This window comes from Caenorhabditis briggsae (genome assembly GCF_000004555.2).
Source record: "Caenorhabditis briggsae complete genome, chrII, whole genome shotgun sequence".
Classification (NCBI taxonomy): domain Eukaryota; kingdom Metazoa; phylum Nematoda; class Chromadorea; order Rhabditida; family Rhabditidae; genus Caenorhabditis; species Caenorhabditis briggsae.
The window spans coordinates 6291099-6306817 of NC_013486.2; the positions used below are offsets into that span (position 1 = coordinate 6291099).

Sequence of the window (15719 nt, forward strand, 5' to 3'; positions counted from 1 at the left end):
CTCGATTCTTCTCGTCTTCTTCTTCTTCTTTCTCCTATTTTGTTTTGAGCCTAGCCTTTCCCGCACAGATACTTCTTCTTCTACTCTATCCTCTTCTTTTTTCTGTTGTCCAACTGCTTCAATTCGCCGTTGCCAATGATATTTTCTGCCTCACAGAACTTTCTCACATGGCTAAGAGCACCGGACGAATGCCGGTGGCTCATATGTTTTCTTGTCCTCTCTTGTTCACTTTTTTGGATACCTCGAGATAGTTTAAGAAGTCTTCAGATTCCCGATTTTCTTTGTTTTGTCCCCTTCTGTCCAGAATCGGGCAGAAACCAGGCGGCTAATTGGATTTGTTTTAGGTCTTTTTCCTGTCTTTTCCTGACCATGGACATTTTTCTCTTGAACCATCCGGTTTTTCGGCCTCCAGGGAAGACATAGTAAGCTGTGTCATCAGATAGCAAATCACATCAAATAATTAGTTTACAAATTTACTGACCATTGATGACAAATTGTTGTCAAAACATCCGGAACATGAAAACAAGGAGATAGAGAACGTTAGAAGGTTTCAGAAAACGAATTTTTACTGCTTTGAGGAAAAATGATTTTTCAAGCTTTTCTTTACTGGTTTCTGGTTACTGTGTTTTTTTAAAATCAAACCAGCATGTTTGCCGCGCCTCCGGCGCTTCAAACAGCTGGAAATAACCTTTTTCTTTTACTGTTCGTCGCTTCGCGACTCACTCTTATTTAAAGGTCTCGTGAATCTATAATTTATTTTCCAGCTATTCAAAATGTTCGGACAAAGTGAGAAATAAAGAGACGCAACTTCATTTATTTATTATAAGAATGATATGAATTCAACTAATTTCTAGTTTTTGAGTCTGAAAAGAACTTACCGTAAAACCTGTAATAAAAGGGCAGCTATCTTTAACTTTGAGTCAATTTATCTTGGTTCCTATCAAAGATATAAAAGTGTTTTCAACTGATGCATTGTTTATCGTAATATCACAAATATTTTATCAGTTAACACATTTTTTATATCTTTCATAGGAAACGACATAACTCAGCTTAAACTTGACAGTGTGGGGATTTTCCTTAAAGTCTCAAAAGCGAACTACCGTATTTTTTGAGCCTATTTCAAATATCATTTTCCTATTTTCTCATTTTTTGAGGATTTTTTGTCAGTTTTTCATCATTTTCATTAATTTTTAAAAAGATTTACATCGACAAAAAATCTGAAAATTGTCGAAAGATTGAGACAATAGGAACATGATATTTAAATTTGGTTTAAAAGTACGGTAGTTCGCTCATTTAGCGAGAGATTCGCTGTCAACTTTTTTTTCTCAGAAACGAAAATTTTAGACCATTTTATCTTAACAAAATGACAACTCATAGTGAGGCGAGAATCCAGCTAATTTCTCTAATTGCCTACATTTTTTAGAAAAAATGTTCGTCTCGATTTTTTGTCTGAAATTCTTCAAACTTTGGGCAAACATAACAGGCCAATCAACGTCGTCGTTGATTGTCTTTTTTTGCTTCTGAGTCTCTGACAAAAAATTGGAGAGACAGAAAAAAAAAAAGATAAACATCATAAAATGGCTCTGTGTCGCCCCGGGTGCCCGGGGAGAAAAGACCATGGAGCAGAAGCAGAGAAAAAGAGAGAAGACATGGAAAATGTAAGAAATCAGTGTTATTTTATCGAAGCCTCTGTCGGCATTTTTCGTCGGGTTGTTGTACGCCTCTCCATCTCTAATCCTTGTTCGATTCGACCTGCTCTTTTCACATCTTTTTTTCGACGGGTCCACTTGTCGTTTCCTTCCCAACTCTCGGCGACGAAAAGAAGAAGAAGAAGCAGGAAGGAGCCTGCAGGAAGGAAAAAACACACGTCGGAATAAGAGGAAGGCTTCTATTCCCGCCCCCGGTCCGTCCTTTTGGTGTTTCGAACGATAATGGGCAGACGACTTACATCAATGTCGTCGACGTCTTCATCCAGATAATCCCACAGTGTCGCCTCTCTTATTATTGTCTTTTGTGTGTCAGGTGACCTCTAGGTCATCCAGCACCGAAATTCAGACAAGAAAGAAGGCACGAACATTGAAAAGGTGTGCATGCCTTCGTCTTCTTCTACTCCTTTTGCCAAAATAACAATCGTCAAGAACCAACTTATTGTCATTTCTTCTTCAAATCGTCGTCGCCATGATGTCACTATTCTGCCTGTATTTCAATATTCATCCTATATCTGTCTTGTCCTTTTTATTATCTGCTCAAGCATTCGTTATCTATACATTCCTGCCACCAGATCAGTCTGACGTTCATCTAGCCGTTCTACTTGTGGTTCTGATGCCCATCTTCTCCATCAAACGGTTTGTTTTTTATCAGACAAAACCTCTGAATGTCAGCTGTTCTAATGAGGTCACCGAGTTTTCATCTTTGTGTGACACGTAAAGATAAAACTGATGGCTGCCCCGCAGATATCTCATTCGCTGCCAATCCAATATTATTTAATTTCATCACCAAGACCTATATTTTGAAAAAAATAGGTCAAAGCATGCCAAGCCCTTCTATTTCTGCAATTTTTAACAGGTGGGAGACAGAGGAAAATGAGAAACGTTCTATATAGCGTCAAAAATGCAATGTGTGAAACTAGTGAAAAGAGACGACGGGTGCTCATGGGGGTTAGTAGTCATGAAAATTTAAATGTTACACCTGTCACCGAAAAAGAGATTGGTTTTTGCCAGCGTTTGCCAGCCGAACTGCCCTTGTTTCGATTGCACATGTCCAGAATCCGCCCGCCTCTCGGAAGAGAAACGCGATTCTGAAACATCATTTTCTTGAAAAACCCCTAAAACCTTTAGCTCCCTGACATGTGCGGATCACGAAGGCAGTTGCGACGGTGGTGTCTAGATGTCTTTTCGATTCATTAAAATGATAATTCATGGTTTCAGGAACGAGGACGGAATGAACGGAGTGGCACGGCGGAAACAGTTCAAATTGAGACCATGGCAATCAACAGCACTTCCCGCCAGACACGACCACTACAGTTGGTGAGTATTTTGTTTTGAATTAAAAAAAAAGAGAGGTCAATTTGTGATTCGAAAAAATTGCGGCTGCAAAGCGAGAAACATGCGAGAGTTTGGCAAGAAAAAATATGAAGCCTAGATGCACCTGGGTTTAAAAAACCAGTATATTGTTGCCCAAAATTGTGTTAACATGTTTTTTTTCAATTTGAAATATTCCTCTTTTGGAATAACTTAAAACCTGTATTAGAACCCACACTGTGAAGTTTGAGCTAGTTCATTTAAATTCCTGTCAAAGTTATCAAAAATATGTCAAGTGACAAAACACTTTTGATATTATGAAAAACAAATTATTTGTTGATAACTTTTTAATATCTTTTACAAAAACCGATAAAAATTGGCTCAAAGTTAAAAATTAAGAGGCCCTTCTATTAGATGTTTTACGGTAAGTAATAGAAGAAGAAAATACCTAGTATGAAATTCTTTGCCAAAAGTTTACAATAGATGCACCAGAAAGTTTCAGTATGAATGTAACTATTCATAAAAAATGAATATGTGTCATTTAGAAAAAAATGAATCAATCAATTGACCAAATTCCCATCCATGGGATTCTTTTCACATTTTTAGCTCGATATCTTGAACATAACTCTACTTACTGGGATATCCAGTGATACGATAATTTTTAAATCCTCACAATCAGGAAAAAACGTTTTAAATAATCTCATAACTTCAAAAGTACTACCTAAACCATTTATATAAACCCTCTTATACACCGAAAATTCTGTGATAGAAGTCCCCTCTATACTTGAAATTTGAGCTCAATTATCCGGGTTCCTATGCAAGATGTCAAAAATTTTTCAACTAGATAAATGCTTATCATATTATCACCAACATTTTACTAATTGACAAATTTTCAAAATCTCGCATAGGAACCGAGATAATCGAGCTCAAAGGGATGTATAGGGTGGGCTTCTATTAGAGATTTTACAGCAAGTCCATAGTTTGCTGGTTTTTAGTACTGTACAAAAATTGATAGATGTTTCCTCTTTCTAGTATTTTTGAGTATTCCATCACAACATCACACACTCGAATAAATACTTTTGTATCACCACAAACACTGTGTGTGTACGGAACAAAAAACTTCTTTTTTTCCGCTCCACACCCAAATTGGTTAGCACAGCTTGTTTTGTTGACTCGATGACGTCTTCTTTGTTGCCCTCGTTCTTTTTTTGCCAAACGAGAAGGACTCAGAAAAAAAGATTCCGTCTGAAAGTTCTCCCCTTTCTCTTCTGCTTTCATGGGGAATCCACTTTATACCCTTCATATTTTCTCTCTTTCCCTCTCCTTTTTTTTCGGTCGATCGTTATGCCAAAATTTGCATGCGAATGGGCCCCGTCACCACGTTTTTCCCCCCATGTTGTCATTGTTATTCTTTCAGTTCGAATTCTGAATCTTCTTTTTTTCCTATTTTTTCTTTTCTCTCGTATGGTAACGTGATACGCCTCCTTCTCGTGACAGACCTGACGCCTTCATACTTCCCTATTTCGGATACTTTTATCAAATAGCCCATGTTTGGTGTTTTCCCATTTGTACCATAAAAATGTCTAATTTTTAAACTGTCTTAGTCACCAAAACTTGTATTTATTCTCAAATTTTGTCTAATCCTTTGGTCGTATATGTCTTTCAGTTGTTTGTGCGGTCTAAAAACTATGACGATCTAAAAAAGAAGAACACATTTTGACGCCATCGAAAACTTCGAGTCCAGTGCATAAATCATACGAACACTTTTATTTCGGAAAAGTAAAAACGAGAGAAAACTTCCGTTTTTTTTTCTAAATCGAGTCATCATTGAGTTTTCTGCTTCGTAAATCAGATGTTTTGTGAATTTAACTGATACATGCAACTTCTCAACGGAATTTTTAGGATGTCAATCTAGTTTAGAGTTTTTAGAATCACAATTATTAATTTTGGCTCATTTCTGAATAACATTTTTTTTTTCCATATTGAAACAAGTAACTGTTGTTCAGTATCTCACATTTATCGTAAAACCTGTAACAGTAGGGCCCTCACACTGGCAAGTTTGAGCTTAATTATCTCGGCTCCTGTAGGAGATCTCAGAAACTTGTCCACGGACAAAATATTTGTGATGTTATGATAAACAATTTATCAGTTGAAATCTTTTTGTATCTTATACAGGAATCGAGAAAAATTGGCTCAAAGTTGAAAGTTAGGGTACTCTAATTTTGCAGGTTTTAGGGTAAATAATTTCACAATAGATGCCCCAGAATGTTTCAGAATAAATGTTACTATTCATAAAAAGTGTGACATTCAGGCAAAAAATGATTCAACTGACCAAATTCCCATCCATGGGGTTCTTTTCGTTTTCAGTTTGATATAAGACGGTTAAAATTTGAAGAATTTTTTTCTCGTCTCTGAAAACGGGAATTTCTCAAATTTTATGTATAAAAAGAACAGAGTTAATAAGAAGAAAAAAATGTTTCGACAAGTTTCGTCCAGTTTCGTCTTGCCTTTTTAGAATTCAGAAATTTTCTGGAATATTTTTGTACAGAAAATTCAGAAATCTGGGGAAACTAAAATAAATACTACATGGTACAGGAAATTATCAATTCGAGCTGTTTCTACCCTTGCGAAAATAATTCTTCAAATTTCAACCGTCTTATATCTTGAACTGTATTTTGACACTACGATATCGAATAATACGATAATTTTCAAATTCTCAGGAAAAAAACTTTTCAAACAACCTGATAATTACTAGTAGTACAATAATCATGATTTTTTGTACAGTGCTAAAAATAGAAGACAGTGAGAATGGTAAAAGGGATATGTAAGCCCATTTATCCATTCTCACAGTTTTCTAGTTTTCAAGGACTTATTTAACTATCATTTTGTGCTTTCTGCAGACTCAGTTGAAAAATACGGTGGTTTGAACTGCTAACATACCTGCGACAGTTTTTATTCCGACAATTCACAATCACATCATTCAAACTCTTTCTCTCTCCCAATTTTTCCTGAAGCAGGGATTTCAAATGACGTGACTTTACTCGGACAGTGCTTGAAATGACCCTTATGTCATCTTCTTCTCATCTGGCTCGACATCAAAAAAGGGAAGGGTGTGCATGGAAAAAGAAAACTGCACATCCGGTTGTATCGTCGTCTCTTCCCCTTCATCTTTTCCCCCTATATCTCTTGGCTCTCCTCAACCCAATCGGTTGGGAAGGTTCTTCACCCACATTCTCATTTGTTGTCCTTTTTGGTTCAGTATCACATCTTCTCTTGAGTCGTGTTCTGTTCCCAACTGACAACCATCGTTTCTTCTTTTTCTTTTTCTCCTTTTTTGGGATTCCTCTGTGATTCGAGAAGGCGTTTTGGCTCCTAAATGTTGTCTTCTGGAGTCTCCTGAAGGTGTCGTCAGCAACAAAAAAAGAAAAAGTTGAAATAGAAAACGAAGTATCAAGAGCAATTTTTACACCCCTTGATTCTTCTTCCTATCTGACGACTAATCATTCATTCCCTTTTCTTTCCCTATTGCATCTTCCCTCTTCAGTTTCGGGCTCCTCGTCTTCGTTTTTTTTTGCTGATTTCTCCACTTTCTTGTCGTGGCTTAGTTTCTCCAGCATCTTCTTCTTCTTCTTCTTCTTTCTTCTCGGTTTCCATCCGAAGTCGTCTTCTTTTTTCGTTAGCTTGTTCCTCATCAATTTAGCTCTACAAGACACTGTCAACTCAATTTTTTTTCAGTTTTTTCCGAGTTTTCTAATTGATCCCTCCAATTTTCATTCAATTCCCAACAACACATCAGCCGGGTCATAAAATCGTAAACTCCTGTCCCTTCCATCCAGCTTCTTCGTCTTTTTTCAAAGTATGTTTTTGTTCCAAGACCCATCTATTCTGACCCAAATCGATCAGCTCAACGAGGTCTTTTTCATTTCTGAAACTCGATAGGTCCCCTTTTCTTCTTCTTCTTCTTCTCTATTTTGTCCCCCGCCAACGTTACAAAAGGACCTTCTGGGCGCCAGTCTCTTTTTTATTATTTATTTATAAGACTCTTTTCCGTCTATTTTCCTTCCTCAATCTATTGACACGTTTTTTGAAGTTTCCGAAGTTCCCCCAGCTGTGCAAAATTCATCCGAAATTTGTTGTCATGTCTATCAGATGCTCTTTTTCTAACATACAAAAAGTACATTTCTCCCTACTCTAGAAATATAAAGGAGATTTCTGAATTCCAAAAGTCACATTTATATTTCTATTTTTATATCTTCCAAGACAAATCGTAAGAGAAAATCATATCAGTTGGTAGTAGTTATTATCAATTGTCTTCCACTCCGAACTCTTTCGTCTTTTTAAAATATTCGGATTCTGAAGCGACCAAAAGTTGGTCAACGACAATTCTATAGAAGCAGAAACTGATTCTGGAATTATTAATTTCTGGCACCTTCATTTTCATTTCTCTACAATTTTCTTTATGCTTTTTTCTATTGATTCTTCGAAAAAACGAAAATGTTCCTTGCCAATTATTTTCTGAGAATACCAGGTGTTCTAGTTAATGTACTTTCTAGTAAGCATACACGGAAGTTTTCAGTCTAGAATCTTGTCAGAATAATTAAAAAACAGCTCGAGTTTTCTTTAGAAATACTATGATGATGTAGTTCACATTTATGGGAATTGGGTTTCAAACTTTTGAGAGCTTGAAAAACGATAAACAGAGCAATAAAACATCAGTTTTTGGAAACTTTTAGTCTATAATATCCTGTATAAATCTTCTGAATAAAGTCGCTGTCAAAAAAATAATTGTTCTTTTTTGTACACTAACCGTTTATATTAATTAAAATAACTCTGAAACTCGATTTTAATAATCAAAATCTATCTTATAGGGGGAATCCGGTCAGAAATTTTTATTACACCGAAATGTTTTCAATGTTTTCTATTTTCCTGATATTATTACAAAATTTTTCATAATCCAAAATACCCGAAAAACTCGGTTGAAAATTTAAAGAATGGTGGTGAATAGGGATGAGGATTTGCGTTTCAGCGCAATAATAAACCTAGGCCACGGCCGCTGGACGCCTTTTTTACAAGGCAAAATTTCGGGATTTTTTCCGGTTTTATCACCGCCACGGAAAAACATAAAAAGCCACACATTTAAAAAAGCGTCCCGCCGCCGTGGCCTAGGTTTCTCGTTGCGAGGGAACTCGTCCCTCTTCGGAACCCTCTTTATATTTTCGACGGCGGTTTTCCAGGATTTTTTTTTGGATTTTTTCGTAATAATATAATGCACACCAATTGGAAACATTTCGGTGCAATGGAAATTTTAAAAGGACGTTCTCACAAGCAGCGATTTCTGGCAGCAAATAATTCGAACTAATATCAACAGAAATTGTACTTGTTGAAAAAATATTTTTCTCCAGAAAAAATTTTTGATTCATCGGAATTAACCGAAACGGAAAAAAACAGTATTCATAACAAATTCACACCGGTCTTGGAAATTGAAAACTTTAGAAGTTACAGTCATTGTTAATTAAGACTTAATTTGAGTTTAGCGGAGCTTTAATTTTGAAAAAATAAATAAATGCTATAGGAATTCCTTTTTAATGTTAGACAAATAGGACCGCGGTTCTATTGCTGATAGTGAAACTACTTTCGAATTTTGCCATTTTGAAACAGCTTGAACGTTGGATTGACCATAGCAGTTTGTTTTTCAATTAATTCAAAGCCGCTTACCCATAATTGTGTTTATCTATTTCACGAAAAGCAATTAGCTAGATTGTTTCCAAAAAAAACTAATTGAAGAAACATGACCGGCCTCTCTTTTGGAATGTCAGTCTCTCACTGATCTTTGCTAGTGTATGCGTATTATTGGCTCTTGCAGTACATATGAAACAGAAATGTTAGAATTCAAAACAATAAACTTCAGCTGAGAATGAATGAATTATAAATTCCGAGGTCACTTCTACTGACTGCTGGTTCTCTTGCTCGGTTTTCTTTTTCTTTTTTCCTCTTACTCATGGACCTTTTATGAAACAAGGGCAGTTTTTGGAGGAAGTGAATAGGGGAGACTACTGGTGGCAAAGTACCTTTTGGGACCAAGAGAGGAAAGCACTCGTTTTCTCTGCACCAACTATTTAACGTCCAACTCATTTCCACCTCGCATATGTGCTCTCTTTTATCCCATTTTTTGGAGAAGGCTCTTTGGTTTTCTAGAAGAATACGCAAGAGAGCTCTCGAATGATCCGAAATGAATCATTTGATTGACCCTTTACCATTATTGCCTTTTTGAGTATCCCCTTACCGTCTTCTCATCCTCTCCAAGACCCTCTTTTCCGTTTCCGTCAGTGTGCCAAGAGGCTGCAATTAATGCGCCTTCTGCTTTTCAACGCCTTCCTTCTCGTGATCTTCATTCAGTATCTCTTTTCTCCAGACATTCTAGAATTCATTCTAGACATTCTAGAATCCCACCCAAAGACGCCCTAGACAGTTACGTTTTGTATGTCACTTTGTGATGATAACAAAACTTGTTCTGTTTTCAATCACTTCCTGTGAAAATGTTCGTTTCGTTGGCCAATTCTTTTCAATTTTTATAGGTGCCATCCAAAATGTTAAAATTATTTTTAATTATTTTCTCTTTAATTATTTTCTCAAAAACCCTTCGTAATATTTTTCATTTCAATATTCCCTCTTGTTCAAATGGTATACTCCCCGAGTCCCAAATCGTTCGAATAGCATTTGGCTGTCCGAAAAAAACAGATACGATTTTTGTTTTTGTATTCGGCTCCATTTTGTATTCTTCATGATATTTACAAATTTAGTCTGGCGTTGAATTCCCAAATGATGGACTACGGGGGTACGGTAGCTGGTCTCACTACGAATTCTTTGTTTTTTGTCTCCGCTTCTTGTGATGAGTGAAATGAGGAGACAGCAGGTGGAGCTTGATGGATAAAATGATGGATGATACTCTCTCATTTTCTGAACAACGACTTCAAAACCACATCTAGGTTGAACATTACGACCATTTAAAAATTTGAACTTTTTTTAAATACAGGATCTTTCGAATCTCAAAACTGGTACCGTATCCATAATCAATCCCAGTTGTTTTCTTTGTTGTCTTTTCTTAATTTGTAGCTTCTTTTTCTTCTTCTTTCACATCTTCTCGTTCTTCTTTCCGATTCTACAAATCACCTTCTAACAGAAAGTAGATCCCTCATCCACCTCCACCAGTTACATTCGAAATCATCTCGATCTGACCGTCTGTGCTGCCGGCCTCCTTCCGTTTCCAAACTGCCGACCACTGCTTACGATTCAACTCGCGGCGTCTCGTTCCAGATTCACGACGACGATATGACGTCCAGAAGACACACCGTGTGGTTCGTGCCAGGATCCAGGAGGTAAGCTTTCTAAAATAGCAGTAGTATGTAGTATTGGCTTGCATGAGTCTGAAAACGTAAGGATGTTCCGAGATATACAAAAAAGAAGAAGAGCACAACGAAAAAGAGCATTTCAAGCTAGATTTATGGGTTTTTTTTGGTAGAAAGTTTCTATGGAAATGGGCTACTCTTCTCTCTTCTCCAGTTCTCTTTTTTTTCATTCGTCTGCTTTTTCCTTCTCCTCTACTACCATCTTCTAAATTTCCTTTTAATTCCTGTTTAAAAACCTCTGTTTTCTCTTTTTTTTTTGATAATTTCTAGTAATCACTATGATAGTGCAACTGACTAGCGCAGTTGTAGACGTTTAAATACAAAGAATGACTTGTTAATGAGGATGTCTTTGACATGAAAAGCTTTGGGTCGATAGAGTGTGAGAGAAAAGAAGGGGAGAGGCAAATAAACGAGTAAATATAAACAAAATAAGATTCCAGAGCATTTCTGAAGAGATTTTCTTTGCGTATGTCTTCAATGTGCGAGTGTGTTTGAGTGATTGTGTAAAAACGGGCAATTGAAAAATGTGGTAAGGAGAAGAAGAAGAAGAGAAAAAAGATGAGGGGTTTTGTGTGTGTGTGTGTGAGTGTGTGTCAGAAGGTTGTCCAAAAGATGAGAGGACCACTGATGAGAGACGCAGTGATATGCAACAAAAATGGGGAGAGATAGGGACCCGTTTAGTTTGCGGAGAGGGCGTGGCGCACGCGTGCCGATGCGGACAAGACGATTCAGAAAAAAATGCAGCGAGAAGCAAAGAGAATCAGAGAGCCCGAGAAGAGAGAATGATGGCTCGACGCGAGTGCGAGCACGACGGCGAAGAAGACGAGTTGGGGAAGCAAGGCAGGCAGTAGAAGAAGCAGCGGAGCAGAGCACAGAGTCGCGGGTTGTCGTGTCCTGCCCAGGGGCCACTCTGCTCTGCTCTTGTTGTCGTTCGTCATATCAAATGCCACGAAGACGCGGCTCGTCGTCGTCGTCGTCGGCGGCAGGTGGTAGTGGCGGAGGTGGAGGTAGTGGCGGAGGCTTCGGATTAGCCAGTCTCCGTCGCGAACTCCACCTGCACAACTTTTTTCGCACCTCTTCGCCGTCGGCCTCGTCGACGTCGCGGACGCCAGCGTTGCCGCCGCGCTCATCAGCGTCTATTACTATTCCTGGCGGTAATCACAAATTGACCTCTTCCGCTTCATCCTATCATCCGCCCCGCGAGCTTACCGTGTCGACGTTCAGCGCCGGCTCGGCAACTGCAGCTGATGGACTTGGAGGTGCCCATCTGACACCGTCACTATCATCATCGGTACACGCAAGACGAGAATCATTCCTCTACCGTGCCAGCGATGATCTTCGAGAAGCATCATCGTTACGGCCTGTCAGTCGAGCGTCATCAATCGCGTCTAATGAGCACGGGTAAGTTTTTTGAAAAATTCTTTTTCGAATTTATCCTGAAAAAGCTTGCTACTTTGTTCTCTTTTAATGCTAAACTATATACTATGATCCATAAGCTTTGATTCTCTGATTCCAAATATCAATTCTTTGTTAATAACTTTCCATGAATTAATTTTAAAATGCATGATAACCAATATCTTATGATTTGTATAGTGTTCTTTTTTAATTTTCATTTCGCTTAATCATCTTCTAGTTTATTTTGTCTCCGTTCCTAATTTTTAATTTCTTGTTCATTTCTCATTTCCATCTACTTTTTGATTTAATCTCTCCGGAAGGAAGTCCTTGAAGCGTGTGCACCAACGAACTTTGATCTTTTTCGTCTCTTTTTTCTAATTCGGATGATCTTTTCTGTCTCTTTTTTTCAACCAATCATCATCACCATCATATCAAAGAATTCCTATTTGTATTCTCATCCATACAACATTTCCATTCAATTTCAACAAAATTTAAATATGACCTTTAGTGTCCTCTATTCTATAGAATTTCTCTCCTAGAATTGCACAAATTGAACATAGTTCTGGTGTTGACACTGGATATATTTTTCGTCTATGGGAGCTAAACCACTGGCACCGACACTTGTTCTCTCTGGAATTGTCTTCTTCTTCGAGGTGTCTTGTGTTTTTTGGATTTCTGTGATCCTCGGAGTTCTTACTGAAAAAGAAAAATAGGATTCCTACTCCTTCTCCTTCCTCTGCTCATCCTTGTCCCTTCTGCTCTTCTTTTTCCAAATTATCGTTGTTTTCATTCGAAAGAGGACATCCCAAATGAATCAAGGAATGAATTACAAAGTGTTGAAGAATTGAGATAGAAGAAAAAGAGAAAGAAGAAGAAGAAGAAAAGAAAGAAATAGAAGAAGTGTTAGTTGTGACGAAGATGGTGTTGTGTGTCTTCTAGAGTGTGTGAAGCAAGTAGAAGACGACGAGGAGAGCGCATGTTTGAGGTGTGACCGATATGAGCCCCCTGAGGGTGGCGCGAGTAGAAAGACTCCAGATGCCAGGGTGTTGTGCGCGAAGGGGCACACAAAACAACTGTGGGTTGTTACTTTTTGCAAAATCGCATTTGGGGCTTTAAAGACAACAACGTCAACGTCGAAAATTGTGAGAAGAAGAAGAAGATGAAGAAGTCGTCTATTTTATCGTTATCAAAATCACGCAAGATCCACAAGTTGCAATTGCAATTGTCTACGTCACACCGGGTACCAGAAAGTGTGTAATAATTCCCCGTCGGTGCTCTCCCGACTGATGCTATTTTCTCACAGGCGCCGGCAACGCCATGGGGCCCCATAAATGTTGCGATGACCGATGTCACGAGCGAAAGAGAAAAGAGTTTGGGGACAGAAAGTGGTGGAGGCTTGAAGAGAGAAAAGAAGAAAGATGGCTTCATCTTCTTCTTTTTCTCCGGTTGGGTTGGCTCGGGACCCCGGTTGCCACCTCGAATTTTCATCAAATCTATCGAAACGGCCGGGGAGCAATAATAAAAGAGTCGATTCACACAGAAGCACTTCAGTGGGTGCATGTCAAACCGCTCAACGTCTTCTGAAGCATCATCATCTTCATCTCATCGTCGCCTTTTGTCATTTTCCTGTCATCCACCTCTTCATCGGAGCTGTCGTCGTTTTGTGAAAAAGAAGAAGTGTGAAGGCTGAATGGAAACCAAGTTAGAAAAGAAGAAGACGGGATCATCTGTTTTTTGTTGCTTTTTTTCTCGTTTGAACACAATTAGGACGAGCTTCTTGGGATGTTGACGGTGGTTAAAAAAGCAAAAGACCCCGGGTGTGGCAGTTGTTGGAGTCCCCGGAACCATGGGCTCAAAACATTTATCTGGTGATTTCTGCGCCTCTTATGAATTCTCATATTTTCGCTTGCTCCCGGACTTCCTAAGCCCCCTATACCAGAAGCTATGATCGAGGAGAGAAATCTGAAAAAAAAACAACGGAGTTAAAAAAATCAGAAGTGTTGGAAAATAAGCCGTAAAAACTGTAATAGAAGAGCCTCTTTAATAGGAGGGCCCTCCGAGAGGGGCTTGGAAAAATAGAAAGGCCCCCTTTAATAGAAGGGTCCCTCTAATTAAAGGGTCCCTGTGATAATAGGGTCCTTTGGAGGTACCTTGGAAGTTCCACAGTTGAACTTGGAACAATAGAAGGTCCGGACCATCTAATACATGTTTTACGGTATCTCTGTTACTGTTAAAGATATACAAAAGCTGTTAACTAACTAATTGTTTATCATAATATCACAAACATGTTATCAGTTGACACATTTTTTATATCTTGCATATGAACCAAGAGAAATTAGCTCAAACTTGGCCCTTCAATTACAGGTTTTACGGTATTCTAGAAATGTGGAAATATGATTCATTCTTAGGTCACAATTTGCTGATGATGATGGTTTCAGTGGAGGGTGTGCTCTTCGTAATTATCACTCTTTTGCATTTTGTTGTGTGACGTAACTAGGTCGCCGCGCTCAACACCAATGATTTGACATACCTCGAATGTTCTGATAAGTACAAAAATCGTTCTTCCGGATTCTAGAACTTTGAGATTATTTGAGTAACAGCTCTCAGTTGAGATAGCAGTGTATATTTGACATTCCAAAAACATATATCTTCATCTGAATAGGAAGTAACTAAACGATCTGTAAGAGGTATTCACGTGAATCAGGAGTATTTCCTGACAATCGGTTAGTGATGCACAGTGCACCTAAACAATTTCCGACCGCCTGAAACCGAGGTTTCTTTTGTCTATGCACTGGCGTTTGTCATTGCTTATCAGAGACGAAACTCACTTCTCACACATCGAGCTGCAACACTTTGCCTGTGTGATCGACCATTTAGTGTTGGCTCACGATGGTCGTGGTAATGCCATGTTGCTCTCCAACTCAACTCAATCCTCCTAAATCTGTTTTTCTTATTAATTTGGATGACGAATCCAGACAGTTCATGGTGTGAGTTTTCCTAGCTCTGCATATTTGTTTGAGTTTTTTTGATTCTACTTCTTCGCATTTAGGATTTATTGCAACAAATCAAAACTTTCAAACCAGTGAAAGGTCCCACAACGACAACTACAGTAACCCAACAAATGTTTTATTTTCTGGATTTTTTTCTTACGGTTTCAATCATTTTTTTCAGTCATAAATATTTATTTTCAATTTTTTTTGGAAAAAATAACGGAAAAATCAACGACAAAAAAAAACAGAAAATCAAAATACATTTAGGTTACGGAAATTGTCGTTGTGGGACCTTTTGCCGCTGCCACCGGCGTTTCTCTTCCACAGATCCACTTATTTGTACCAGGAAAATATACCGTAAAACCTCTAATAGAAGGGCCCCACACACTGCTAAATTAGAAATCAGTCATCTCGGCTCCTATAAGAGATATCAAAAATGGGTCAACTGATAAAATATTTCTGGGATTATTATTAAAAATTTATCAGTTGACAACTTTTTTGTATCTTTGACAACAACCGAGATAAATTGGCTCAAACTTGAAAGTTAATGGGCCCTTCTATTACAGGTTTTACGGTAAGTATGTGAATTATTTTAAGATTTTCAGTTGTTAGGCAAAAACTGTGACATGAAGAGGATTGTCAAGAATTTGTTCCAAACCTTTGAATCCCAAAAATCTTTTTTTTTTCAAAAAAGTTTGAATAATTTGAATGAGAAATTTAAATTAGAGTTTTTGTTTATTTTTCGCTTTTTTAAAGTTCTGGATTTTAATTGGAACCTTGATTTTTGTCTCCAATAATCTACAGCTTCCGGTTTCCTCATTTTTATTCCAGATAATTTCTTCAAGATTCTGACATACATAAGTATCAATGTCTTTGCAAAGTTCAGTTTTTTGTTATTACCGTAAAAC

At 37.9% G+C, this 15719-nt stretch overlaps 2 protein-coding genes across 2 annotated transcripts in view; both read left to right on the plus strand.

Annotated features, from left to right (window-relative positions):
• Positions 1 to 2178: 2178 nt before the first annotated feature.
• CBG13022 lies at positions 2179 to 9514 on the plus strand (the record flags this gene model as incomplete). Its single annotated transcript, XM_002630524.2, has 4 exons — positions 2179 to 2345; positions 2928 to 3026; positions 7111 to 7127; positions 9357 to 9514. The coding sequence occupies 4 exons, from the start codon at positions 2179 to 2181 to the stop codon at positions 9512 to 9514; spliced, it is 441 nt and encodes a 146-aa protein (XP_002630570.2).
• An 835-nt stretch (positions 9515 to 10349) lies between these two features.
• The window catches only part of Cbr-pde-4, a gene marked incomplete at both ends in the record, with an annotated part of 22308 nt that continues 16938 nt past the window's right edge, over positions 10350 to 15719 (plus strand). The window contains 5 exons of the mRNA XM_045242164.1: positions 10350 to 10379; positions 11271 to 11827; positions 12795 to 12858; positions 13347 to 13406; positions 14699 to 14713. Of these exons, the coding sequence (XP_045095030.1) occupies positions 10350 to 10379; positions 11271 to 11827; positions 12795 to 12858; positions 13347 to 13406; positions 14699 to 14713 (726 nt within the window). The remainder of the gene's footprint in view (positions 10380 to 11270; positions 11828 to 12794; positions 12859 to 13346; positions 13407 to 14698; positions 14714 to 15719) is intronic.